Source organism: Scomber japonicus, chromosome 5, assembly GCF_027409825.1.
Source record: "Scomber japonicus isolate fScoJap1 chromosome 5, fScoJap1.pri, whole genome shotgun sequence".
Taxonomy (NCBI): domain Eukaryota; kingdom Metazoa; phylum Chordata; class Actinopteri; order Scombriformes; family Scombridae; genus Scomber; species Scomber japonicus.
The window spans coordinates 21730824-21758298 of NC_070582.1; the positions used below are offsets into that span (position 1 = coordinate 21730824).

The 27475-nt window shown below is 40.5% G+C and overlaps 2 protein-coding genes and 1 non-coding gene across 3 annotated transcripts; 2 read left to right on the forward strand and 1 right to left on the reverse strand.

The window, feature by feature from the left end:
- Positions 1 to 34: 34 nt before the first annotated feature.
- Positions 35 to 8069, reverse strand: polg (polymerase (DNA directed), gamma). Its single transcript, XM_053319091.1, has 23 exons — positions 7962 to 8069; positions 7003 to 7600; positions 6559 to 6754; positions 6217 to 6384; positions 5920 to 6066; positions 5743 to 5822; positions 5429 to 5611; positions 5110 to 5252; positions 4901 to 5024; positions 4562 to 4786; positions 4244 to 4361; positions 3754 to 3837; positions 3387 to 3500; positions 3138 to 3298; positions 2984 to 3037; positions 2767 to 2884; positions 2516 to 2651; positions 2136 to 2382; positions 1912 to 2034; positions 1613 to 1781; positions 1196 to 1404; positions 931 to 1091; positions 35 to 173 (listed from the first exon to the last, which is right to left on the reverse strand). Exons 2-23 carry the CDS (start codon positions 7572 to 7574, stop codon positions 112 to 114), a joined length of 3594 nt encoding a protein of 1197 aa, XP_053175066.1. The 5' UTR covers positions 7575 to 7600; positions 7962 to 8069; the 3' UTR covers positions 35 to 111.
- Positions 8070 to 8462: 393 nt separating this feature from the next.
- trnar-ucg (transfer RNA arginine (anticodon UCG)) lies at positions 8463 to 8535 on the forward strand. The gene has a single exon. It is a non-coding gene; the product is annotated as a tRNA-Arg (tRNA).
- Positions 8536 to 8918: 383 nt separating this feature from the next.
- Positions 8919 to 27261, forward strand: LOC128359446 (Golgi apparatus membrane protein TVP23 homolog A-like). The gene is made up of 9 exons (XM_053319940.1): positions 8919 to 8998; positions 9379 to 9523; positions 9638 to 9727; positions 9834 to 9962; positions 10051 to 10179; positions 12278 to 12405; positions 15988 to 16144; positions 17427 to 17521; positions 27207 to 27261. The coding sequence occupies exons 1-9, from the start codon at positions 8919 to 8921 to the stop codon at positions 27259 to 27261; spliced, it is 1008 nt and encodes a 335-aa protein (XP_053175915.1).
- The last annotated feature ends 214 nt before the right edge of the window (positions 27262 to 27475 follow it).

A 27475-nucleotide genomic window follows, 5' to 3' on the forward strand; every position in this document is an offset into this window, starting at 1 on the left:
TTAAGCACATTGCAAGGTTCTTCACTGATCTTCAGTCTGACCAGCTGCTGATGAGCCTCCTGGCCATTTTGTACTGTGGTTCTGGTTAACAGTAGCTTGGCCCACAAAGTGTTATTTTTTGTTCAGAGAGCCTTTAGTGATGTTGAGGATTTGGTAGATGTCCAAGGCCTCACCTGTGAAAAATTTGCAAACATTACTTTACAGTCTGTTTGTGTTCTACACTTTATTTTTATCCACAGGGAACACTGTATGTATTCTGTACATGGCATGTATTTTTAAACACAGAAAATGTCAATTATAACAGTTCTTTATGGCTGACATTAAAACTAATTTTTATTTAACTTTGTGATGATTTGTGGAGCAACTGAAAGTGAAAATAATGACTTTCTGCAACTCTGACTGAATAATAAGTTCATTAGAGTTGGCTCTGCTTGCTCTGTTTTAGAAGTCCATTCTTATGTTATGGTGAACACAACTGTAACAATGTAGTACTTCCTCTACAGAATAAGTTGATGTATGGTTTCCCATCACTTAAATAAATCCTGAAGAGACTTTCAGCCTACCTTTGTCATGTGAAGTGCTGTTTTAAAAATATAGTTTCCTTTCTTATTTAGTCTGTTTAATTGTGACTGTTTTTGAATGGACTCTTACCAAGGCTGGCATTTATAATGGTTAGAAAAAATACAATTTGTGCACACAAAGTTGTAATTTCTTCCCTCAGATTAATAGACACTACATTTAAAACAGAAAAAAAGGCCATAAGGAATTTGTTTTTGGACTTAGATATGTGGCTAAACTTCAGGTTTTGCTTTGTTTCCAATAAAACGTATTTCATTAGATAAAAGATTGTGGAATTAACTACTTTCTACACCCAAATCCTGCAGATTTCCATATAATCCAACTGAGGATAATGATTGTGCAGGGCCTCACCAGGTGACAAGCTGTATCTTCGCTCCAGACCTGTGGGGTTAGAGGGGGTCACACAGTCCATGGTGACCTCCTTCCTCAGACACTGGTCAATGTCTACTGCACTGAAGAAAGCTACTGACTGTGGAAGGTCCGATATGCCTAACGCATGGGCAAAAATACTCCTGCAGGAGACAGACACACGATTACAAAAAGCTTTAAAGTTATTTGTCCATATCATGGTGGATATTTTTGGCAGGGAAGAATAAAAACCAAGCTGTTAACAAACCGTGTGAATAGGTTGGTGATCTGAAGTGCGAGAGCTGCTCGATAACGGTCTTCACTACGGACGAGGTACCGCACCTCATCGTGGATACTGATGCAGAAACGGCCGTCAATGTCATACTCTTCAAAAAGCCACTTCATTGCCACCAGCATTAGATGTAGGTAGTCCACTGCTGAGCTCTGGACCACCCAGTTCACTCTGCTGGTGATAAACTGACAAAAGAAATCCATTGACATGAATATATAAGATCCATGAGATGTAAATAACGTAAATAATCTCTGAAATTTCAGATCTGAGGAGTTATTCTGAAAGTGGCCACATAGCTACAGACAGTAAAAGACTATTAACATTTAATCTCCACATACATAAAATGTTTTTGACACACAAGGCCATATTGACTCCTCATCAACATAGCCTCACCTCATCCTTTACTGCCATGGGCTCCAGAGCTCTGCTGATCCTGCAGCCTAGGACAGGAGTGGCTGGCTGGTCTGAATGGGCAATGCTCTCCAGTTTATTGAACATGTCTGACTCTGTGCCTCCAGACCAAACACGATTCTTGACTACATCCCACTTCCTCCGCCGAGAGCTTTGGGTTAGAGGGAACAGAGAGAGTAATAAAGGCACAGAGCAACTGGGAGGATGCAGAAGAATATTTATGTGCCCATGAAATACCCTTAACAAGTTCTGGTTGTTCTAGGTTTTACTTGCTCCCCCACCTCTGAGAGGCTAGTTTAGTGATCCTGCGCAACTCCTGCAGGGAGACGCTTCCATCTTCCTCCCTCTCCACATCTATATCCAGTTCATTCACCAGCCACTCACCATCCTCTGATAGATTGTATCTGGCAGAAATCAGAACAAAAACATGTACCATGAAGGCTAAACTGTGTCACCTTTGCACAAACAACTAAACCTGCAGTAGAGAGGGAGAGAGAGAGTGTACCTGCGAATACCCTTTGTTAGGGCGTACATCTGCCTGGCCTTACTGGCAGCTTCTGCCTGACCGAGGCGATGGTTGAACTGCATCAGCAGCCTCTCAGCAAAGGGCTGCCCTGCACCATAGATGCGTCCATAGTTAAAGACCTTAGCATGGTCCCGACTGATGCCCACAGCATCAGCAGTGCGGCTGTGCAGGTCAGTGCCCTGACTCTTCTTTCCTTGAAGAGTCATCCAGCCAAACGCTGTACAACCTGAACGCAACAGAGACATGAGTGCAGTTAACATTAAATGTTTGTTAAGACTATGACTGATTACAATAACTGCACTTCACAACTTCTAATAATATATTTTGTTTTACATAAATGTAACAGGGACAAATCTCACCATGCATGGCAGCAAAGTGAGCCTCTCCAAGCACAGCAGCAATCCACAACTCTTGAGAGTCTACATCTGCTCCCACCAGATGGTACCCAGGTGGTACCTGCACCATCGCCTTCAGCTCACTGCCTACACGGTCCCGCTGTGGAAACAAAATACAGTCAATACAAACATCGTTCCTCTAGCGTCTGATATTTGGCAGATGCATCAGGAATCTCAGACTTTGTGTGTTTGTCTTTGGTGCCTCTGCTGCTTACTCGTGCATTACTGGCAGTCAGCCACGTTGGCTCCACAGCCCTTCGTGTTACTGTTCCTGCAGTGATAACCTGAGGTAATATGGCACCATACTGCCCCTCTTCATCAAACTCTTTGTGTCTTTGGGAGACAGAAGGGATTGTTGTATACAGTCAGTGATTTTCCTCACTGTATGGCTGAGCAATAAATACAACATAGCATCTGATACACCAAACAAACCTGCTGACGAATTGAGGAAGTTCTCCCTTTCGCAGCCAGAGAACCATCTGAGAGCTATGAGAGGGAAAATAATGTATTCACCATCTTTATTTTAACACAGCTGATTGTGATCGCCTAAAAGTGATAACAATTTTATGATGAAAAAAGAGAGTACCTTATACGTTTATGTGCATTCCTCCAGAAGGACATCATTTTGTTGATCTCCAGAGCACGTGTAGCATTGGTTCCGCCCCTCCCTGCCCGTAGAGTACCATCTTCCATCTTAGACAAGAAGTCTTTTGAAAATGGACTGCCAACATTGTTCTGATTACCGTCCTGAAACACACACACACATACACACATTCTGTTACACAATGAAAGGAGCAAAATGTCGCTACAATGTGACAGTGTAACTTTACTTCACCTTATGAGGTAATTTGAAAAACCAGCACCCTGGTATATCTACATCGTTGTAAGGGCCGTTTCCATGGTGATAGTGGCAGTGGCTCTCCTCTGGGACATAATGTGGATCTTGGGACTGTTGTTGATACAGAATACTAAAAATGTCATACGACACATCAAAACAACTCCATTTCTGCACAGCTAAACATCAAAATAAATGTAGAACAAAAATGGCAATACACTTCACGTTAGACCAGATGCTGTTCAATATACAAGCCTATAAAGGAAGCTGGTGTGCAGGAACTTTACAGTATAGTGTAAAAGTGTCCATGATTGAGTTTTTTTTTTTTTAAAGCGATAAAACATCTACAAAGGAACAATTCACTCACCCCATTCTTCTTCCACTTCTCATTTTTCATTGTTATGACTCCATTTTCCTCTGTCAGTCTCTCCCGGGAACTTAACTCCTCCACCTTATGATGAGGTTAAGAAACACATCTCTGTCATGATAAATATTCTATCCTTCAAGAGATCATAAGGGTCTGATCAATAATCTGATGTAACACTGACATTAACAATGCCACGGGTGTACAAGCAATCACCTTGATTACTGATATTGAGTCTAAAGAAGAAAAGTGCTAATTTGATGATTTTGACGCAAGATCTAAAAATAAACTGTTTCATGGGTGTTTATCCTATATGGACACATTATTGGAAAAAAGGCCAGTTGTGTTTAATCTAGAACTAAATCTGTCTTTTCCCATCTTATTGAACTCCTTCAATGCTAATTGGAGGAGTTTGTGGTTTAAGTATTAAAGAAAATGAAAGCTTCTTGTAAATACCACACAAACGGATTCATATTATATTATGCTAATGTACCTTTGCCCACACTGTGCTGTCTGTCAACATCAGGTCATCTGAGGGGTTGCAGTCCAGGTATTCAGGCTGCTCTTTGCTGTTATGCTCACAATACTCTCTGTAGACACTCTCAATAGTACTGTGGAAGACATAAAACTTTAAAAGGCACACACATATCCAATGCAGCCTAAATCTGAATGAGGCTAAACAATCAATAGAAATATCTTAGTACTGGACAAAGCATTTACCAGATACCGAATAAAATACATCTATCTACATATATCCAACCAGGTTATGATTAGCCTGCTATACTTCATGACAGCACCGTGTATTAAATACCTGTGTGGACACACTGGCCCTGTGTTTTCCTCCTGAGAATTCAGGTTATCCCTGCGTCCAGGTACAAGGTAGCCCCACCCATGTTTGTCTGTGTAATGAAGGGGGAATCCATCCCATGTCAGACCCATTAGCTTAGGAGTCACTCTCATCTGTAGACTGATAAGGCTGGCTCCTGGTAACCAGCTGTCCTCCTCAGACATCTTCTCACACAGCTTACGATACCACCTGATGACACATTTAGGAGGTGATACAGTACAGAAGTCAATTATTAATGCAGAAAGATGTGACTCAAATAAGTCTATGACTGGGTGGCTCTGAGGTGCCTAGTGATGATCTTACCCTGGGTGCCCAGGCAGATGTTGCCTTCTCTTTGGGAGTCGATTCACTGTTTCTTTTAAATTCTCCAAAGCCAGCCTGCTGGGGGAAGGACCTGCCATCTCTTCTTCAGATGGTGGACCTGGGTCTAATATCACAACAAAAGACATCTTTAAAAAAAAGAAATATAAAACTCTGGCTTTATAAATGTGGCCCATGGTCTGAGCATGTACCTTCTTCCCATTCTGGAAGAGGAGTAGCAGCTTGTGTTTCAGCTGCTTGTTTGGAGCGTTTCTTCTTGCTGGCTGCCACTTTCTTCTGCTTGAACTCCTGCACATCCCACTCAAAGTCCCAAAGCCAAGGGTCGTCTTTGTATCTAAAGTAAAATACGTAACATATGTCATTCAGTGGATGTTTTTATACAGAACGCCTTAAAGCACCCCCTTAGAGTTACAGAACTTCAGATTATAATGAATCTATAATTCTGCACACATTTAAGGGAAACATGAGAAAACATGCTGCTGTCAAAAACATGCTGACAAATCTTCTCACTTGTCATCCTGGAGGAGCTGGCAGGCATCATCTGCTAGAGTCATCAAAGACTTCTTTAGCTCTCTCTGGAGCTCTTCATAAATGTCCTGAGAATCCTCTAGGTAACGTCCCCAATTTTGATTGACAGGAAGGTAGCTCACACCCATCTCTAGCATTCCCGCTAATGTCACTGGATGAGGGCACCTTGTGAAAGATAATAAAGATTATGTTATTATTATAAACTATTGTTACAGAAGTATTATTATTATGTATTATTACTGTCATTATAATTGACTAATGAAGCAATAAATACGAAAGTGAAAATGTTAGTGGACCTCTCCATGAAGAGTGGTAGTTGTTCTGCAAAGACTTGATGGGTAGCCTGGACATCCAGGGCGCAATACTGCATTAACTCCTGTAGGGGACAGCATAAGCAAAATTACTGGCCCCCTCAAGATGAAGCACCTAAGATTACAGACAAACTGACATGGGATTTATCAAGGACTTCAGACCTGGAAGTTGTTCCTGACATCCACCATGCTGCCCTTTACAAAGGTCTCTCTAGCCTCTTTCTGCAGTGGTGGTCCTCCCACATACAGAGCATGGACATCAGCCAGGTTGTTGATGCTACTTATATTCACCCAGTCCCAAGAGCCAATCTGTACACAAGAAAATATTATGTCACTGAATTGTTCGATGCCAAAAGACAAGCAACTAATCTCTCTCACCCTTTTGATGAAAGCAGATCTGCAATAATACAATTTGTAATGCAAGTGGTAACTGAAATATGGTGAGAAAAAGACACAAACCGTAGGGCCCTTTTTTTTCTGTCCAGCCTTCTTAATGTGTTCCTTGACCTCATGGAGGCCTGTCCTCTTGCCCAGCTTGTTAGCCATCCACAGTGTCCGCTGGAACCCAGTCAGGCCAGAGATGGCCATGTGAAGGCTCATGGTGTCCATGAAACGTACCTTTGAGCCCTTTAAAAAAAAAACTTTTTTGTAAAATACCTGTAAAAATCTGTCCATGAAATTGAATCATGTCACTCACACATTGAGGATAATAAAAAAATAAAAGAAGAAAGAGGACTTATGCCAGAAAGGGAGCTGGTAAATAGCTAAAAAGGGGGCTAGGTGAAATACAGCAAGACTCACCTTTATCAGGTATTGCTCCTTGATGTAAGATCGGTCAAAACTGACATTATGGCCCACTATGAGCCTGTTCTTCCAATGACCCCCTGGAGGGCGGGCAGAGTTCATTGATGTCTCCAGTGGGATGAGGTCAGCAAGGGTCAGCTGGTTAGACCATGTATACCGCTCTTCGATCAGACGCTTACTGCACCAGGAATACCTAGCAAGAATTTAAAGATACAAAAAAGTTGGGAGAGTTAAAACCTAAATGATGCACATCAACATCTCATTTTCATGTCTAAAAACATGTACATTTTTAGCATTTTTAATAGCATTACTGGAACTATGGAAACCAATCGTCAGACTAGTAAACTATACCACAAGTTACCACATTAAACTAATAAATCATTCCAATAAACAGTTAAATGCCAGTCAGAGCAGTGTAACACTATCTTTACTCTTTCTCACCAGTTAGTAGGAGACACAGCAACAGCCAGTGTAGGGCACTGTCCCTCTGTTATGCACACCTCAACATCAAACACCAATGCTGTCTCATCTGGGAAATCAACCTTCTGACTCTCCCCACTTGGCCCATAGCGTGTCCAGCCAGCCTCCCATGTCCACTCCTGAGGCATGGGTGGTAGGGCTGCTTGCTGCAGCTGCATGGCAGCCTCGAGGTATGGAAGGCTCTGCTTCTGGGCCAAAATCCGGAAGTGCTCATCAATATTGTTGCCGTACATTGTGCCAAGCTTCAGCTCCACATCTGGCATCAGTGAAGTTTCCTTGCCCCACAGCTGGTGCTTCTGCAAATGGCTAATGCTGCGCTCCACATCTTCTTCTTTGTACTCTGGCTCCAGCCCTCGAAAGATCTGCTCATGGAGATTTCTCGACAGCATCTGAATGTTCAGGGGGTTCAGGCGGGTCTCTGTGGAGTCCTCGCCCTGAATGGAGTGAGGTTTGGTGGAGTAGAGGGAACGCAGACATCTCCATCTTGTAGCAATGAGAGGCTTCTGAAGATGATAGCGCAACACATGCAGCATCACCTCATAAGGACTTCTCACTGCAGCTGGAAGACATTAATAAACAACATTAGATAACATTAGATGAGATGATAGTTTTTATAATGTTACTCAGTGGCTTACATTTTCCAGTCCCACATCCATGTGATTGTTTTGAGCTTATTTCTTATGCAGTAAAACTAAAAACATAAAAACTGCCTACAATTTTATCTGACTGGTCACCATTACAAGTTCAAGTCATTTATCAAAGACTATTACACCTATCCATACCTACTTTACATTTAGTGTGGAACACCTTTGATATTTCTCTCAGATAACCTTGAACAAAGTTATCCCAAACCTACCGTATGACGTACATAATTTTGTAACACGGGTAAACTGTTGATTACGTAGAAAATAGTTACCTACCTAGACCACGTCCAAGTTACCGTTAAGTATACTCAATAACCAAATGAACCAGCCCGCTGTTTACCAACACTTGTCTGAGCCTCACATAGGCTGCAGCTGACATGAGAGCCAACAGTTAACCAACAGTTAATCAAAATAATAGCTCACTACGTTTGTTTGCTTGACTGTCGCTAAAAACAAATGTAAGGGACCTCATGCAGCGCATGTGTGTTATCAAGCATAATCATCCAAAAGACGTATTTGGCTGCCTCAACCTTAGCATGCGTACTCATGGGGTTCTAAGACCATGGCAAACTAAACACGTGAGCGACCTCAAGCGGCCTGGATGACTTCCCCCTTTTTTGTAATATTACAATCAAATAGTTGGACTAATCCCACAAATCCCACGGTGGATATACCATGTGTGCCGCTGGAATGAACTGTACAAAAAACTTAAACAAAATAATAAACTGTATTGTATTATATTTTAAATACTTATTAATCTCCCTTGTTTTCATCGTCGGCCGCGTGGCCTAATGGATAAGGCGTCTGACTTCGGATCAGAAGATTGCAGGTTCGAGTCCTGCCGCGGTCGCTTCTTTTGATTCCACAACATGTAACAATCCGCATAATTTTCCTCAGCGAAACGCAGCTCCACTATCCACATGACGGCAGACAAAAACTGGACCGCCATGTAACAACCGGCTGCTGTCAATGTAGCAGCTGGGGAAGCGCTGTCGGTGTCGTTCTTATTTCACTGCTACACTTGGCTTATTCCAGCGCCTGTACAGCTAGGCTTTACCCAGATGGTACCTCGCTTTGCTTTACACATACAGCCTCCTGGTTGTGATACACTATGGTCTGCCTCAAAGTGTGCTGTGCTTGACTGTATTGTATTAGCTACACTGGTTAAATGATTGCATTGTATTAGCTACACTGGTTAAATGACTGCTGTTTTCTGTCGTTTCTTGTCAGACGATGGCGGATGACACAGAGGATGTGGAGCTTGACTTTGCTGCGGACGAGCAGGAGAGGGCGCGGAGAAGCGCAGTCATCAGGTACACTGAAGGAAATATTCACTGTATAGGCCTGACCTCATTTGTCTAGCACAGAGTGTTTTCATTTCATGAATTCATAGACAAACCTGCCAGTGTGGCGATTTCATTTCTAAATATTTTAATTGAAATGAAATTACACTTTTAAAACAAATCTCAGCAACTTAATTAGAAGTGCTCTCTCATCCATATTTCTGGTACTGTTTCAATAAATATTTCTCCTGGTCTCTTTCTATAGTGAATGCTATAGATTTGCAGTAGTCTCTTCTTGCTCTAATTTCATGTTAGTCTGCTTTTTATAGGTCTATATGTCAAGATAGCCTATTGAATGCTCATGGGCATTTCATTTATAATCCATAATGGCTGCTCTGATTTGGTTTCAGACACCCACTGGCCACCTTTTTCCACCTGTTCTTTCGGGTGGTTGCCATTGTGTCCTATTTGCTCTGCGACTGGATCAGCAAGAACTTTGCGTCCTGTTTTGTCCTGATCATCACTCTGCTCTCTTTCGACTTTTGGTCTGTCAAGGTGAGAGGTCAACAATAGGCCTACATCTCAAATTCTTCCATTGTTGTCCCCTCTTAATTTGCCCTCTTGTGCATTTTATTACACTTCCACCACTTTCTCTCTGTGTTGTCTCAGAATGTGACTGGCAGGTTGCTGGTGGGGCTGCGCTGGTGGAATCAGATTGACGAGGATGGAAAGAGCCTCTGGGTGTTTGAGGCCAAGAAAGTGAGACACTATCATTATTGAGTGTGCATTTGACGCTCAGTGAATCTACAAAATCATTTAAAAAAACATTTAAACATGCTTTTGGGCATTGTGTGTGTCCATGCAGACTTCCAGAGGCAATAACATTGGGACGGAGGCTGAGGCGAGGATATTTTGGTTGGGTTTAATCGTCTGTCCTCTCATTTGGACATTCTTCTTCTTCACCTCCCTCTTCTCCCTGAAGTTTAAATGGCTGGTGAGACACATAGCGGCTTGTGCACACGCTCAGAATTGAAATCACATGCCACTGCATCCATCTGTGTATCTATCACTCTTTTCCCCAGGCACTTGTGATAGCCAGTATTTCCCTTCAAGTGGCTAACCTCTACGGTTATCTACGCTGCAAGGCGGGGGGGCAGGAGGGCCAACCTCCAGATACCCGCTGTTTCACGGGACAGCAATTCCTTCAGCGCGTGAGTGACTGACTGCTGCATTTTAGTACATGCAGTTGTCCCATTAACATGTGAAAAATAAAGAGTGACCATAAACTTTCTGATTATTTCTTCTTTTCCAGCCAGACATCATTTTTGGAATACTATGAAGATCGCTTCCTGTAGTACCTGAACAGTCACTGTGCTCCTGTATGTGTCTACTTGAATGGCTTTGTGCCGTGTGCATGCCTTTGTTTCATGGTGCTGACTGTTCACTTCACACGCTGCCCATGGAAATGCCTCGCTATTATGTCAATAAAAGATGAGCGCATTACAGTTTCCCACTGAGTGAAATTTCTTGTTGGCTGAACACCATATCTGCAGATGGATTTTTTATATATATAAATATATAAACATGTTGCCCTCAGTAAAATTCTTTGTGACAATCCTGTTTATTGAAAGGGCTGTATGTACATACTTGACCCATGATAGAAAATACAGGGTCAAATCTGATTTAAAGTCCCCCAAACTTGGCATTTAATAAAAGGAAATGTGAATTTATGAAAGTTCAAAAGATATAGGGATCCATTTCTGTCAGATGTTTTATTGAAATGTGTCAACTGAACATAGTGAGGATCGTTAAAGTTTCATAAAAATGTAAGCAGTGGTAATTTGCAGTTTATAGGCCTTCAATATGTGTTGTGGTAGGTTTACATTGTTTTTGATGGACCACATGGAGAATAAGCAAGAGCATGGAAACCACACTTGGCTTGAAAACTAGAAATGATTATTAAGACCAATTTACTTTGACATAACCATAAACTTTATCAGATTAAAGCACAGAGAGCTCTGTTCGCCCCATTGAAATTAGGGTTAATGAGTAGTCTAGTCCTGCCTATGAATCATTGTTTTATAGCCTAGTCGTATCTGTTATTTCTTTCTGTTGTTTCATGTAAACGTGGCCTGACATCTTGGATATGACCCAAGGTATTTAATATGGGCCCAATGCAGATTATTAACAAAAAGAACATTTATTCAGACCATAGGCATTTCCAGGGCACAACTACTCTTGGGCATGACTTGCCAACATTCACCATTAACCGACCTCAAAGATCCTTTATTTATTAAGAATACTCTCACTTTTCTCAAACCTGCGAAAGTCCGTGAATTATAACAATCTCGCCTTGTCTAAAAACTTCATATACTGTGTGGAAGATATGGATATATAGCGTTTTAACAAAAAAAGTAAGCATGATATAGGCTCCCTACATATGACCACCAGCGCCACTTTGTGCTGGTTTGAGCCTCTGTTTTTCCATGGAGCTCAGCCGTGTACAGTGCTTTGGTATTACAAATGTTGAATTTGACACATTTTTTCTTGGCTGTGCACAAAGTTTGAACTCTTTGAGATTCAACCCCATGAATAGCATTACAACATAACCACATCAACCCTTTACTAATACGAATGAAATAGACTTAATAGCATCTGGAAGAATAACGGGGTAAAGTGGAGACAGAAATATGATTTATAAAACTTTAGCCTTATGCATCTGGTCTAGATATTTTTCTAGCCCATTTGCTAAGATATTAAATATATTTCTTAAATATAACATATATGTTATTAAGACATTTTATTCTATCTGCTGATGAGGACCATGCGATATAGCCTAGTCAAAAACTCCAAAACAGCCATTAACTGGACCTTGAGTTAATTTAGTTCTACTTTTCAAAGTTAGTCAGTCTCAATTTGTAAACCAGCATGGGCAAGAAGTTATTGAAGACCCCAGAAATAAAATAAAAAAATAAATAAATAAATAATAATAATAATAATAATAATAGCATAATAAAATAAAAAATATAGCCTAAATAAAAAACAGTTTCATGAAACTGGGCAAACTCCATATGCTGATGTGGTGAAAAGCTCCAGAACAGCTACTAAATGGACCTGTTGCTGTGCATTGTTTGATCATGTATATTAATATCATATTACTAGTAATAGCATGGCGATAGTAGCCTATTATAGTAGTCTTAATGGTGAAGGAACAAGAGAAACCCATGAGGAGTGAGACCTCTTGCTAGATGCTCTTTGATGCCACAGGGCTCTGTGATTGGTCAGCACGGCGAGCTGCTATGACGTCAGTGCGGGAGCGAGTTGTCAGACAGTGGAGGAGGCGCGCTGGCTGGAGGAGAGACAGAAGCTGGAGGAGCGAGGATGAAACTGGACTCATCTGAGAGCAGCAGCGCTGGCACTCCACAAGGGCCCGATGTGTAAACGCAGAAAAAAAAAATCAATCTGGAAAATTCACTCTGACCTAAAAGTTGAGGACATTACGTATCCAGAGTCTCCTATACGTCCAAAACAGGTAAGAAACGCGTTTGGAAATGTACAGGATTTGCACGTTTACATCATTACATTTCACCAGTTTTGAATGTGCACTCATGTCATGTTCATGTGTCTTCATGCAGACAATTTAGGGACAGTATTATGCGTGATCAGTTAAACAGACCCCTTCTTCTTTGAAGTATCAGAATAATAGGCCTATACCACGCTCCTCTTCCTATTATTTTTCATCACTAACAAACTGGTTTGTGTCATGGCTCATGCGGATAATCCTTGTGATGTGAATTTGTCTAGTTTTAGAAGAAGTAGGCCAATCACAACTCTCATTAAAAGTAGAGATCCGTGCGCTACCAGGAGCTCCAAAGATCCGAGACAGAACTGAAGCATCTTAAAGTTGATTTTCTAAAGAGTCATCTTTTAACCTGCTGCACCAAAGAGCCATTTATTTACCCACCTCTGTTTCCGTTTATGGTCATGCTCTCAGGCCGCCCAAGACGTTTTCATGGTCACTCAATGTGCCAGAGAGAATAAATAGGTTGTTTATACCAATGTAGCCTATACGTCTTAAATGATAAAGCATTTGCATTTGTTATGCTTTCCAATGACCACTGTAAAATACACACGCAGCAGTTCATCATTAGCATCAGTTTAGATCATTATTATGAGTGTTAAAATGTCATTCATTGTATAAACAGGTGTATGACAGGTAATGTTACCCTAAATTTAAAAAAAAATGGCGTATGACAATAACGTTATAGAAAAGGTTTGCAGACCTAAAATAACCTAAAACTATATTACATGAAGTTGCAAACCTCTAGTACAGCCAGGTGGATATTTCTGAATTAAACGTGATATCTTATTTCAATTTATGTCTCTTATAGCCTAATAATGAACAAATATTCATCTTTGGCTTAATAAAGGGTAGAATATTTCTTCTTTTCACAGTCAGTTGTTAATTGGAGGCTGCAGGGCCCCACACATACAGGCGCGTCAAGAGAAATATTTCTTTCCTTACGCAGAGAGAAACCATATCATCTTTTTAAGGATGATACACAAATATAACCAATAAACTAACTTTTTCTAATAAATATGAAGCACTAAAGACAATGTCACTGTAAACTCAATTTTGACTAGGCCTTTCAAAAGCTGTGAATCACCACAGGATTATTATAGTAAGGTTTTGACGCTTTTTCCCCCCTTAAGCGTGTAACACAATTTTTTTAAATGTAAATTGTCTCGTCTTATTTTACATTTCATATTCTCGTGTGTGTTTACGCTGCTGTTTTTCCTCCATGGCCTGAATTTGTCTAGCTATAATATTTAAATGAAGAATAATAAAAATAAAAAAAACTGTGAAATGGACTGGAAATGTGTTTTTGAAATATTATTCTAATAATGCATCTTTGCCTTTTGTAGATGACGGTATTGCAGCATGTGTGACACTGAGAGAGAGGAGGTCTGTTTTTGTCTTTGGTTATCTAGCTGTATGAGTGTTAAATGCCTGTCATAAAGCTAGATAACCGAAAGTAGAAATGACTTCCGTAACGCTCATTTCTGAGAGAAAAAAAAGAGACACCTCACGTTTTCAGATCGGCAGACCAGCTAATAAGAGTAAGAAAAAAAGCTTTGCATGTCGTTTGTGGTTTTGTCAAAGGTTGTTAAAAAGGAGCAGACAATTCAAAACGTGTTTCCTCTTATAGTAAGTACAAAAAATCAGCACCTTTGCAATAAGTTGCAGAGCCCTTTATTTGCAGAAAAAGTGTGTTTTTGTGTTGTTTGTATCATGTATCAGCCTACATGTGTGGATTTGGGCTTTTTATGGAAACAACACAGGGATGTTTTTCTGACAGTATATGTTAGTTTATTCACCTCATCCAGATATAAAGGCCCAGCAATATTTGGTTGTGCCCTCAGTTTATTCTGTGGATTCATATCATTGATTCAGTGTATCAGCATGGTGAATAGACTGTTTATAAGGTGGTTAGGGTCCAAATGTTTCCATTCAACTCCTCAACATGATTTTGAATGTTGAACATTGTGTGTAGGGGGTGGGGGGTGGGGGGGTCAGTACAGACTAAACCAATGTCTACCAAACTTTCTTCATTTCAGCATCCAACGGACAGCCGTGTGAACTCAAGGAATTTTATCTGAGAGGAATTTTTTGTTATTGTGTGAAAAAAAGGTGTAACTTCAGGCAGGGTTGTAATACTGGGCATGATCACACTTGACAGCATTTTAATCTGATCTCTCCTGGTCACCTGCAGGAAGCGAAATAAAGATATAAGAAGGTTTAGTGTTCCTCATTTTTTGGAGTCCTAAAGCATCAAGTTTAAGGATCCCTGGAGGTGCATATGGGTCACACTACGTGGCTTTTCATGATTTATCATTTGCATTTTACAACATAATGTTTAATTCATTCAGTTTCTTTAGGAAGAGTATTTCCCTTTTAAAAAAAATAAGGACATTGTGACTCTTTGTTTATAGAGGAAATAAAGGGGAAGCTAATGCTTTGTCCAGTTGCCAATGTCTCCCAGGCTGCTAATAATGCAGTTGAGTGGTGTAGCACCCTACATACACAGGGATTTTAAAAAACACTTGGCGCCTGTACTTAAAGCTGTAGCGAATCTTCCAACCCTTGGGATACATTGTATCTTGCCTCAATGAGAAGGGCAGGGCCCATCCTGTAGACAGGAGCTGAACTTTTCAACTTGGTACTTCAGTGCTGTGCGATGCATACGCTCAGCCCGGAGAATGCCACTAAAGCCTAAAGAGCACAAAAGTGAGATGAGTTTTCATTCACTCTGTTAACTACCTATTACAGTAGAGCTTTCCTGTCAAACCAGGCTAATTGCTTCGCTTCACAGAGAGATATTGGATATGTGAAAAGGCCGTAGCCCTCGTCTTTTCCTGAGCTTTTCATGTTATAGGTAGCGTGTGAACATGGCGTGCTTCCTTAATGAATGGGGAACAAAAACACTAGAGGCTTTATTTAAGGGAATGGTCCGAGGCATCCTTGTGTTTACCTTTTGTGCATTTATATAGTGGATGATTCTTTGTGTACTTTTCTTGCTTTCATTGTAGGAAAAATACACACTCATCCACCCAAAAATCACAAGAGGACGACTCTTTGAATGAGCAAAGGTGGCCAGAGATTTGAAAGTTTCGTTAAGTCGCTGATTTATTACCACACCTCGGTGCTCGTGCTCGTGCATATTTGCTGTCGGTTTAAAGGACAACAACTGTTTAAGAACCCAGAATCCAAACACTCATTGAGTATCTTTGTTTAGCTTTAATGATAGCTAAAAATTCTCATCTTTTATTCCCCTGTTGTGTACCTTCCATCTGCTCTCGTTACAGGTTTTCAATTAATAACATCGAATGATCTTGGGAATCCTGAAAAGAGGGTAAAACATCATTAAAAGAAAACGAGTAGGGGGGGAGGGGTACGGTCGATCCGGAATCGCCACCTCCTCCTTCTCTTCCCTGCACCCTCACTCTTTTTACCCAAGAGCCTCTAATGCCATCTGTACTGCCAACGGGAGACACTATGCCCATGCCAGGAGGCGGACAAAGACCCTGCCGGATCCCTGGAGTCTGGGTGCACTCAGAGGAGCCATCTTGGGAGACGCTGCCGCGACATCTAAAATGGCTGGGCTGGCATATGAGGTGGGTTGCATCATGGTTTTCTGTTGGGTACCAGTGGTAATGGTGGGCAGGAGGTGGGGGAGTGTGTGTGTGTGTGTGTGTGTGTGTGTGTGTGTGTGTGTGTGTGTGTGTGTGTGTGTGTTTGAGCGTGTGATGGGGGGAAAGGGGCAGGAGGAAGGACAGGGGAAAGAGGAGTTTCCCATTTCCTCCCCAGTCACACATGGCCTCTCCCTTTTCTCTTCTATCTTCTGCTCCTGCTAATTAGCAGTTAAGGGGTGATGTGAGGGGGGTGGTGGTGGGTGAGGAAGGGTGGTGTTAGTAGTGGTGGTGGGGGCTGGGTAGCAAACAAAATTAATGAGCTGGCACTGGTTGAAGGAAAGCTGCCATCCTCTCTTGTCATGGTGCTTCTTTACTCCATGATGCACACCAGGCAGTGGTGTACAGCGTGTTTCCACCTGACAAATCTCACAGATGAATTCATGCAAAACTGGTTCGGTTATGAAATTCACATTATGATTTCTAGTACAGTAAGTATCTTAATGTGCTGAACCCCTTAGGTGATTTTTGTTGAGGGATGCTGGGATAATTTTTCATTTTGGGGAATCACATTGTTTTTTTGAACAGAAAAACTAATACAATATTAGATTTAATTTACTATATGAACAAAGATGTGACAAAAGTAAGCATCTATACACGCTAATGTATTTGTGTCTATTTGTGAATCAGAGATGCCGTAATACATTTATTTCCTATTCTTAAAACTACCTAATTTCACACAGATGACCTAGATTGATTTCATTATCAATTTGATTGAAATCATTATTTATAAGCTCTGATTTCTGATTTCTAAATAATCTCTTAAAATGTAATATTGGTCATAGCTCTCTGCAGTGCACTTTGCAACTCCAGTGCTGCATACAAACTTCATTTGACACACACAGACTAGAAATGTCAGACATCACCAATGTAAAAATGTCACATGTGACATTGGTGACGTCTGACATACGGACGCCGACGAACATTAAAGCTCAAAATCTTTACCAGTTCAATTCCTGCAACCTTAGACACACTCTCTCTCTCTCACACACACACACACACATCATGGGAACAATCCTCATCATGGTGTAGAGCTGCTCTGGTGTCTGGCAGCAACCTAGAGCAGAAAAGAGACACGTTAGCATGTGTGTCCAGGGCCAACATGTGCAGCTGCAGTGCTTATGTGTTAATGAACAGCACCGTGCGTTTTCACATTATCATTCAGCCCCGCTCTCTCTAACTCTCTCCCCCCTCAATGGCTGTTTAGTCCCCCCCACCCTTCTCCTCCCGCTTCCCCGAAAAAGCCTGCTTTCCCACCATTGTGGGAGCTGGTGCTGTGGCGGGCCTGGGCTGGGGGGCAGGGTGGGAAAGACCCTCCAGACTAGACATGAGCAGATGCCTGAGACATTAGACTGTCGTGCAGATCACTGGGGTCGGGTGAGCCGCTGAGTTTTAATGTGTGTGCAAGTGTATGTGTGTTTGATATGTGTGCGATGGGGGGTTGTAGTCCAGGCCCTGGAGTGCCACCTGACTGTTCATTAGTCTATTCAACCTCCTCTGCATGTCTGAAAGGCATGGAGATGCTGTTTTTTTGCTGCTAAATGAGAAGGATTTCACTGGCATCAGAGATGCATTCAGACATGATATGCATATAGAAGCATACGCTCAGGCCTACACCCTGTCCCACAGTAGAGCAAAGTCTGCCATTGGATTAGTGGTGTAATGCAATAATATTTCAACACCACACAGATAACCCATTTTCATATTTTTACATTAAGAATCATATTTTAATCAGGATTTTAACCAGTGCATTGTGCCCGTCATCAGCATTATCTTTGCTCAGTTTACCAGCTGGATGCAATTTGTCCTTTATGCAAACAGAAACTGCACATTTACATTGCTTTCTGCTTGTAAAAAGACAAACACTGTGAACATTTCCCAATACAGTTGGTGGCATGGTATATCATTGCGAATGACTCAGCTAAGGCGATGGGTGTGCCTAACAAGCTGAATGATGTAACCTGCATATAATGATTATTAATGCGCCTCATACTGTACATGTCCCTCCACCAGATATGTAAGGCATGTGCAGCCCACATGTCAAAAGATTATTCCCTCTCTTTATTCATATAAAAGACTCAGAGCCGTCTTCATAATTGCATTTGTGCTGCTCATCTGTGATATACAGAGCATTGCTTCAGGCAGATTTGACAGAAGAGAGAAGGCAAGGTGAAGGCGAGATACTGTAGCTCGCTCCATGCTACTTGTCTGTTGCAGATCTCCATGGTGTACATTAAAGAAAACAGACAAGCAAAAGGGGACATGGGGGAATTGTGCCTTTTGTCAAGTAAAACTACTCAGAAAATTAAGATTTGCATTTCAATGAAGGGTTAAAACTAGTGGAGACAAATGTATGTGAAGCAGGCAGCAGAGGTAGGTCTGTAGCACATGGGCAGCCATATTTGAGTTGCAGCCACCTTTGCTTTTGCAGATGAAGTTAGCCTGTGTTAGCTTGTGCAGTGCCATGCTAAAGCAAATTGCAGGCGCAAGGAGCTGGGCATGGAGGATTTGTGTTTCAAAAGAGTGTGTGTGTGTGTGTGGGGGGTGGGGGGGGGGGGGGTCGACATGCTACTGTATATGATAGCTGCGGCAGTCGACAGAGACAGCGTGGTCAAAGAGAGGCAGTGACTGAGGCGAATTTATCAGGAAAATATATTCATGCTTACTATGCCTGGTAGAAGAGCAATCACCTTTTTCTAGCATTTGGAGGATGTAAAACTGAATGAACCACAAACATGCACAAATGCACACAGAACGTTTCTTCGTCTAATGATTTGTGAGATCGCACTAATTGCAATATGGTGGCAGAGGAAATAACATGATCACAAATGACCAAGAGGGACTGAAAGCAGAATTAAAATATGCTGTTGACAGGAACTAAGCTTGATTTCGATATTGTGCGCCCTCTTATAAACACTAAACAACATTAAACTGCTTAAGAGTCTTTTTTTTAATCTTCTCTGGAACAAAGAGAGTTTCCAATCAAAGATTGTCTAAAACCAGACAGGCTGAACTGTGAGGTCAGTGGCTTTGACGATGTGTCAGAAGGATTTATAGGACCTGATCTTCCTCACACTGTACATACATTCTTCAGTTCCCTCTACTTGTACATTACTTTACATTTGACAGAAAAAAATGCATTTCCCAATAAAATGATAGAACATCAATGATTACCTTTCCATTCTTTCTTCCTTCTTTACTCTGATATTCATTATTAACTATGTATTGCTTTTGCTATATGGGACTTGCAAGGAAATAATAATGTGTGACATGATGAAGTGACAGTGGCCCACGCTCAGTTCCCATTCTGTGTGGGTGAAGCAGCGTAGCCATAGTAGCGATAAAATGTTAATACTATATAGCTCCTGGGTTACCTCTTTGGATTCTCCTCACTAGTGTGGACACTATTAATGTTTTAACAGCTCCTCTGTGATATATATAAAGCCTAGCTCACGGGCTGCCCCGTAGTCTTGGATGAGGTCCAATGTGGGTCAAGCAAGGCTCATCAGGGCTCTTTTAATGCAACTTTGGCCGAGACTAATCTAGCACAAAGCCCAACGTTAAGTATCTTAGAGGAAGATGGAGAGAAGTTTCTACATCCCAGGCTTTTCAGATTACGTGGCGTCCCTGAGTAGGGGTCCTGTATGCTCCAAGGAAAGTAGAGAAGAATTAGGTGACTGAGCCTTTAATACAGCAGTATTCTTTGTAATCATATCAGGAAGGGAGATGAGGTTCTAGGGTGAGGAGAATTAGGGGGAATCCTTGGCGTGACCTCTTTTTATGTGCATACTACTCTTATTCTACTGGTACAGTACATGATATGAAAATGAGCAGGAAAAAAAGGGAGTTAAAGAGGAAATGTTCAAGAAAAATCCCCATGTCACTATCTCCTGCGTGACTCAATCACTCAGTCAGGAATGAAGTCAAGTTCAAGTTCATGGTGCAGCCGCTCTGTCTGCGGCCAGTTTGTGGAGTTAAGAGCGTCTGTGGCCACCCTGGAGTACAAGAGGAGGTGGAGGTGGCAGTGGTGGATAGATGGGTGGGTGGTACATAGCCTTTGACCTCTGTTAGGGTTGCTATGGGAAAGAGGCCGGCAGGCTCAGTAATGTACGACTGAAAAGGCCGAACTGTCAGAGCTGTCCAGCAGACATCAACCCCCCGCCACACACACACACACACACACACACACACACACACACACACACTAAACTCTCAACCATTCACACATACTCACAGATGGCACGGGCCAGCTTGGGAATGTTCGCTGTGAGGGAGCACTTTATGTTTGTTCATCAGACACAGTTATAATTCATCCAAGCTTTACATATTACCAGTCTCTTCCTCAGTGCACCCCCACAATTCCGTTGGACCACGCTGTCTCATTTTTTTCAATCCCTTCCTACACATGAAGTGTGTTGTGAGCTTATAAGACACTAAATATACCAATGCGAGGATAAAACAATATCTTTCTCACTTCTTCCAATTTCTACCAATAAAAAACTGCCAGAAAGAAAAAAAAAAGCTCCCTTCTAAAAACATGACTGTACTCTTCCATAATCATTCAGCAGAGATGTAGGACGTTGTACTACAAAGTGTGGCCCTTATATCATCATAAAGACAGCGAAAAAACACCAAACAAAGCCTCACAGACAGCAAAAAACTAGCAGTTTATATTGTATGTCTAATGATACTGCACCACTGTGCATATAGAGATCTTTGACTTTCCTCCTAGGGTTTTGTGCTTTTTTAGAGGACAACACGAGTGCAAGTTAAGTTTCTACCAACCATCAAGAGGCCGTGTTTGAACACAAATTACACTTAGGCTTTATTGTGATTCATCATGTTGCCACCCCCTTTTAGCACACATATTCACCCTTTTCTGTTGCCAAAATCTTTGGATAAAATACATATAGAAGACATGTAAATGTAGTCATTTGTTCCATCAGCTAACCGTACATATTTTTGCGTATTTCTGCTCATGTTGAAATTGTCACTGTTCAATGTTTGAGTGCCTGCGTGTCAGAGCGGGCATGCAAATCCACTGATTGTAATATGTGCATGTTTCCATGCCCCCTCTGTAAAATGTGTGCAAGTGTGGCCTCATTTAAGGTTGCATTCATTCAGGGGAGGGGTCTCGCGAATAAAAGAGTGTGTATTTGCATACGCTGCATGCTGTCTGCAGAGAGGGAGCAGTCAAAAAAAGATATCAGAGGTGGACAAAGAGAACGAGGACAAATCCTTCATTGTGGGGTTGGTGGGAGAAAGGGCTTGTCTGAATTGGGGAGTGGGTGAAAATTGACAGAGAAAGAGTTTGGGCTGGTTCCCTGTGGGGATAAAAGCCTTAAGATCCCTCCATGCATACAGCCTGAAAATGGGAGAGAAGAACAACACGCAGAGCGCAGGGGCCTATTTTTACAGGGCATGAAAAGGAAGTTTGTTTTTCTGAAACAGTGCCTACAATTTTAATGTATAAAACTGAAAATCATGCGCAACAACAAATTCTTTATTGTCAAAACAGACTGATCAGCATTTGGAATAATCAAAGAGCTTAGGTTTGCACAATCCCTGCTGCCTTTTATATCTGTGCCTAAAACATGTCTCCACAGACTCGCTTTTATAGACCAACTTTATTTACTCTCTTTATGTGTTCTTTTACCCCGTGGCCCTTTGTTTTAGTCCGTTTTATTGCAAATGTTGTCTGTTTTTATTGACTGATCAGCACTTTACGAGCTCTGAAAAATGCTTTACAAATAAAGCTTTTAATTATTGTTATGAACATTTTACAAAGCTCTCAACAAAAGCTCTTGATACGATCTTTCCATCCATCTATTCAGTATTCACTGTGGTGAAAATATCTTCACAATAAATATGAATAAGATAGATACCAACACTACATGATCTCAAAGTGGAAGAGCTCTTTCTTTCTTTCTTGATCTCTTTCTGCCCTCAAATTGTGAAATATTATTACTGTCCACGCAGAGTGGAAGAGTGTATGAAGGTTGATTCTCATGCTAATATTTCCCTCCATCATTTGTTCTCAGGATGGGACAGGATTTGCAACCTTCTCTGCACTCTACAGGAAGCTGCTTTGGCTCTGACCGAACTCATAGAAAGCTCATCGGACTGTTGAGACTCATGAAATCAGAAAAGTGGAATCAGTGTTTTATATTAGTAAGTCCTGCAAAAACAACATATGTACGTTTTAGTCTGATATGTGTTATCACAATATGTCTGTTGTGTATCAAAATGCAAAGTTTATTATTAATGATGAATTGTGTGTGATTAGACATGTTCTCTTTTTTTTCTTTAATTAAAATAAAAAAGTATTTAATGTTTTTGCTACTCATCACTCAATACTGTGTGTTTCCATAACTAATGCATAGAGTCATTAATGTATTCATTCATTATTTTTCCCATAGACTGTCTAATATGAATTAATGGGATATAAATGCATTACTCACAAAGTCGATTGTTGAAACTGTACTGTTGTGAATGACACTGATTTTTCACGAAATAAAAAATGTAATTGGATCTTTGTGTTGCTTCTATTAGCAGTAGGTAATTCATTTGGATGATTAAGGGAAACTGATGCTCACGCTGCTGACATGCTCAAGTTTTTATAGTTTATCCAAATATTTGTCATACATCGTTAAAAGCTTTTTAATTTTTTCTTAACTTTAATCTTTAAACATTGAAATGTGTATAAAATAGACCGTGTGTTTAGGAGTCAGAGCTTGCAGGACCTCGTCTTATTTCTTTGAGATTCACGTGGAAATATGCGTGAGACAGTGACCCAGCATTAAGTTTTAATTAGGAGGAGCAGACAGAGGGACGTGTGTTGAATCAGTGTTAAGAAAAAAAAAAAAAGTTCTCAGTGGACAAAATGACCCTGCCCGCTATTAAAATATATAATAAGGTTTTCTTCGTTGCCTTCATATTTTATTTATCAGGGTAATGTAAACGCGTAGATTTTTTTTTCTCTCAGCATTTTACAATTACATTTTGAGGACTTTGTTGCAGCGCTTTGCGAAAAAAAGGGAAAGGCCTAAACTAATAATAAAACAATGATCACGCTATGATCGAGAACATGTGTATATTTTGATGTGATGTTGACTTGAAATCCAAATTAGTCACTGCTCATGAAAGTCCAGTTCTGACATTTAATCAGTTTGTGGGATTACAGGCCGACCCGGGGTCAGTCGGATTGATGTGTGTCCGGAGTCAAACAACAGATGGACACGCGCGCACGTCAGAATGGGATTATTTCCGTCTCTTTATGCGGAAACAAGAAAAGCGCGTAAAAGTGACAGAAAACAAAAAAAGAAGATCCAGACATGTGGATAAATTACCACTGCGTTTCCTGTCATTTCAGCGCTTCAGAAATAAATAAACGGTTTATTAAGTTGTAGGGAATCTAAGGATAATATTGTTTTTAATTAAATGTGCTGTTAAATTGTTCATTTATGTATTTTAGAGGGTTACATTTTTCTAAAACAATTCTGCAGCAATGGGATCACCCATATCAAAGTTTTTAATTCAATGCAATAAAAAAAATGAAATGGTGAGGGGTAAAAAACAAATTGTATTGTTAGAATCAACATTTGTTTTCATGGAAATCAATTAAGCTACAACATGTTTTACTGTAATTCACCTTTGAGCATCTTTTGCACTTAAAAAATAAATAAATGGAGTGTTAAAGTGTGGCCCTCTCCTCCTGAGACTGAGAAATAAGTGAAGGTAAAATGCATAGGAAATATACCATTCGCTTTTAAAAACTAGAATACATTGTGAGCATCGATACTAACTGGAGCACAAAGAAAACTAAAATAATGGCAGGCTGCTTATTTACACCAAACATGAATAATGACTGCAAAAATGACCTAAAAAACACCAAAAAAAAGTCACAAATGAAATGAAAGCAAGGAATTCACAATAAAGAATAAATCAAATATATAATTTATGTGTCAACAAAGTGTAAAAAGACTGTGTTTTTAAAATCATGTAACAGTGGAGATCTCCTTCATGGAGGCCCAGCATGTTTTCAATCCATCCACACACTACAGCGGCTGATTTCGGTGATTAGTTCCCCTCTCTGGTTGAATGGAAACCAATTAGTGAAATCAGCCTCTGTAGAGTCTGGGTGGAACGAAAGCCCCCAAATGTTCTAATGATTTCATAAAAAATGTTACACTGGTGTGATTTTAATCATTAAAAATGTCTCATATTTTGTTGGATTTACCCTATATGCTCTACAAATGTGAGCTTTACTTTATGTTACTCAGCAAACAAACAGAGAGCTCCACAACTTACACGATAACTCCAAACCAGCTAACATCCTGTCATCCCTCTGCAAAGATAATTGCCTGAATCAGCTGCTTGTGTTAAATATTGCTTCTTGATGAGTGTTTTGTGAGCTGGTCAAAGACCTGTTGGTGAAGTCCCTACAGGTCAGCAGGGGTCAGGGGTCATGATCTGGACAGTCCCCCAGAGTACAATATACAAGCCAGAGAGATACTAAGGTCAGGAGCCGTCTGAGCCAGAGCCAAAGGTCAAGGGCTGCTAATTAAGTGGCTATTTCCTGCTATTCCCCAGTGACCGCTGGACTCTGAGATGGACAGGAAAAGCCGTGGAGAAGTCTATATGGAGGAGGTTAATAAAACATGGTCCCTACAAAAAAGTAAAAGGAACAACAGATAACACATAAGAGGAAAACAACAGCAGCTTCATCTCATAGGAGTTTTTTACAGAAGGGAATTAGATCATTACAATTATTAAATCCACTTTTAAACAATCATTTATAGCTCTGATTTAGAACCTCCCCCCCAAAAAATACCTTACATGTCTTCTGGTTTACAAAATTTGATATTGTAACATTATTTAGACTTTGATTCAGTGGTATAGCTGTTAACAAACCCTGCCAGAAACTATAAGATCAATAATGTCCCACTGAAACCAATTTCCACTTCAGAAGCTACAAGAGAGAGAAACAGAGAGGCAGACCCTCACAGCTAAGACGCTGGACTCCAAACATTTTGGAGGGAAAGTTTGTAGGAGCTGTTTATGCCTTTCTAGCTGCTGAGTGAGTCTATGTGTATGATCTTTTAGCATAAGAATGGAGATGGGGCCTGTGAACTCCTCTGACACTGACCTTTCTCCAAGGACGTGAATAGTATCACTCAAGGGCTGCCCGTCAGCCTTTCAGTTAGACCTGAGCCTTGCCCTCGCCTAAACTCCTAATCAGGCTGATTTAATGTATCCTACAAGTTCCTTCCTCACCCAGCCTGCCGCCTCAGAAGAGTCGGTCTGCAGCCATTTACTGGAGGCACACACTCCACACCCCTACCTCTGGGCCCCTTCACTTTGGGAAGTTAGAGGAGCTGGTTTGAAACAACAGGGGGCCCCGTCTCCCTACAAAGAGTCTGCATCTCTTTATAATCAATTTGTTCCTCCACCAAGGAACTATTTTAGATATCTTAGGTAGTTAAAGTTTGGACTTCTTGATCTGTCTCAAATATCTGCTTCGTTTTTACTATCAGCTAAAAGTGTCGTGTCTATCAAACACACACACGTAGTCCAGCAGGACAAAGCAGTGCTGAAAGGACAGCGCCAAATGGAAACTGATCCTGGAACAGATGAACAAACTCATTTCATTTTAAAATGAACATTTACACACCTTTCCTGGGCTTAAAACTAAATCCTTTTTAAAATCCCCTAAAATCCTCTAAACAGACTGAGTATCAAAACTGTAAGAAACAAAAAACAACAAAAAATTGTCCCTGTAATATTTCTGTCAGTTCTAGTGGCCCTCTGGTCTTGACCTTATAGTAACCTAATCTTAAGAAACTACTGGGATACTTTATCTACACTATAATATTCATTCAAGGATCTTTAGATATATAGCAAGTTTATCATTATAAAATATCCTATCTTTTTTTTTAAGAAAAGGTTTGTTGAATAATTAGATTTCAATTCCTTTTAAGGAGAAAATATGACTTTTTTTAATATAAAAGATTTTTATTTATGACTAATACATAAGCGCTTACAACTAAACAGCCTCCCCTAATTAGTGAGTGCAGCTCATTCCTGGCTGTAATTCACTTAATGGACAAGCGATGTGATGTACTGTTGAGCCTCAGCACTGTGTAATCTATGTTCTCTATTACACGCCACAAGGTACATAAATGATCAGGTTCAGGATCAGGTTGTTGTTGTTTTTTTTAAAGGAAGGTGATAATATAAATCCAAAACAAAGAAAATATTTTTTTGTAGGCTTGGCAAACATATAAGTCAGGTTTTGCGAGTTCTTAGTGAAAAAAAGAACGTAAACTATTACCAGACAAAAAAACAGTATGATATCATTTCTGCTGCTTTTCATTTGAGTTCAAACCATAAAAAGAGGGGAAAAAACCAACAACCTGAAAAGCTAAAATTTAAATTTAGCATAGGCCTATTTTATATTTGCTTTTGTGAGCTGCAAACGTAAATTGCACATTCTATCATACTTTTGAAAAAATGCCAATTATAAGGTATATTAAATCATTTGTGACATAAAGGAGTTTTTAAAACTGTTGATTAACTCTCAAATAGCCAAATCAAATGAGCAAGGTTCAAGCTTAAATTACAATTCAAATAAAATCATCAAAATCATTATGTCATCATTTTATTAGCTTTACGTAACTGTTTGTGCTAATGGCTCTGTTATTTCTTTCATTTATAGCTGATGTAAAGACAACATGCAAAATGTCATGTACACACGCTAATCTAGCAACTGCCTTTTAAGAAGATTTCTCCCTTTTAAAAAAGCAGTAATCAACGTGCAGGTTGAGGTTCTGTGGAAAAACAGATTAGGTGCTGCTGCAGAGGAAGGGAATCTGGAATCTCATTTTTTGGACAATTGGACTCAGTTTCTTGGTCTGTATCCAGTATAAAGCATGTGTTTATGTGCTTTTTGTCACCATACTTATGTTTATGTGTCCATGTCCACCAGGTCTGAGGACAACATTAAGGGTAAGAAAACCTCCTCTGAAGTGACTGCTGGCTGAGTCCTGCCCTGCGCTGCTGCATCACTCTTCAGGTTGTGGTCTTGAATCAAAAATGTCAAACACTGTGGGAGCTGGCCTGTTACACTGCAAATTATCTTCTAAAGACATTAGCTGATTTGGAAATATCTGAACAGACAGGGATTGATGGGAATTTTCATTTGAACAGAGAAGACATGAGAGGCAGGAGTTGAAAAAATGAAAGAGAGATTGTGTG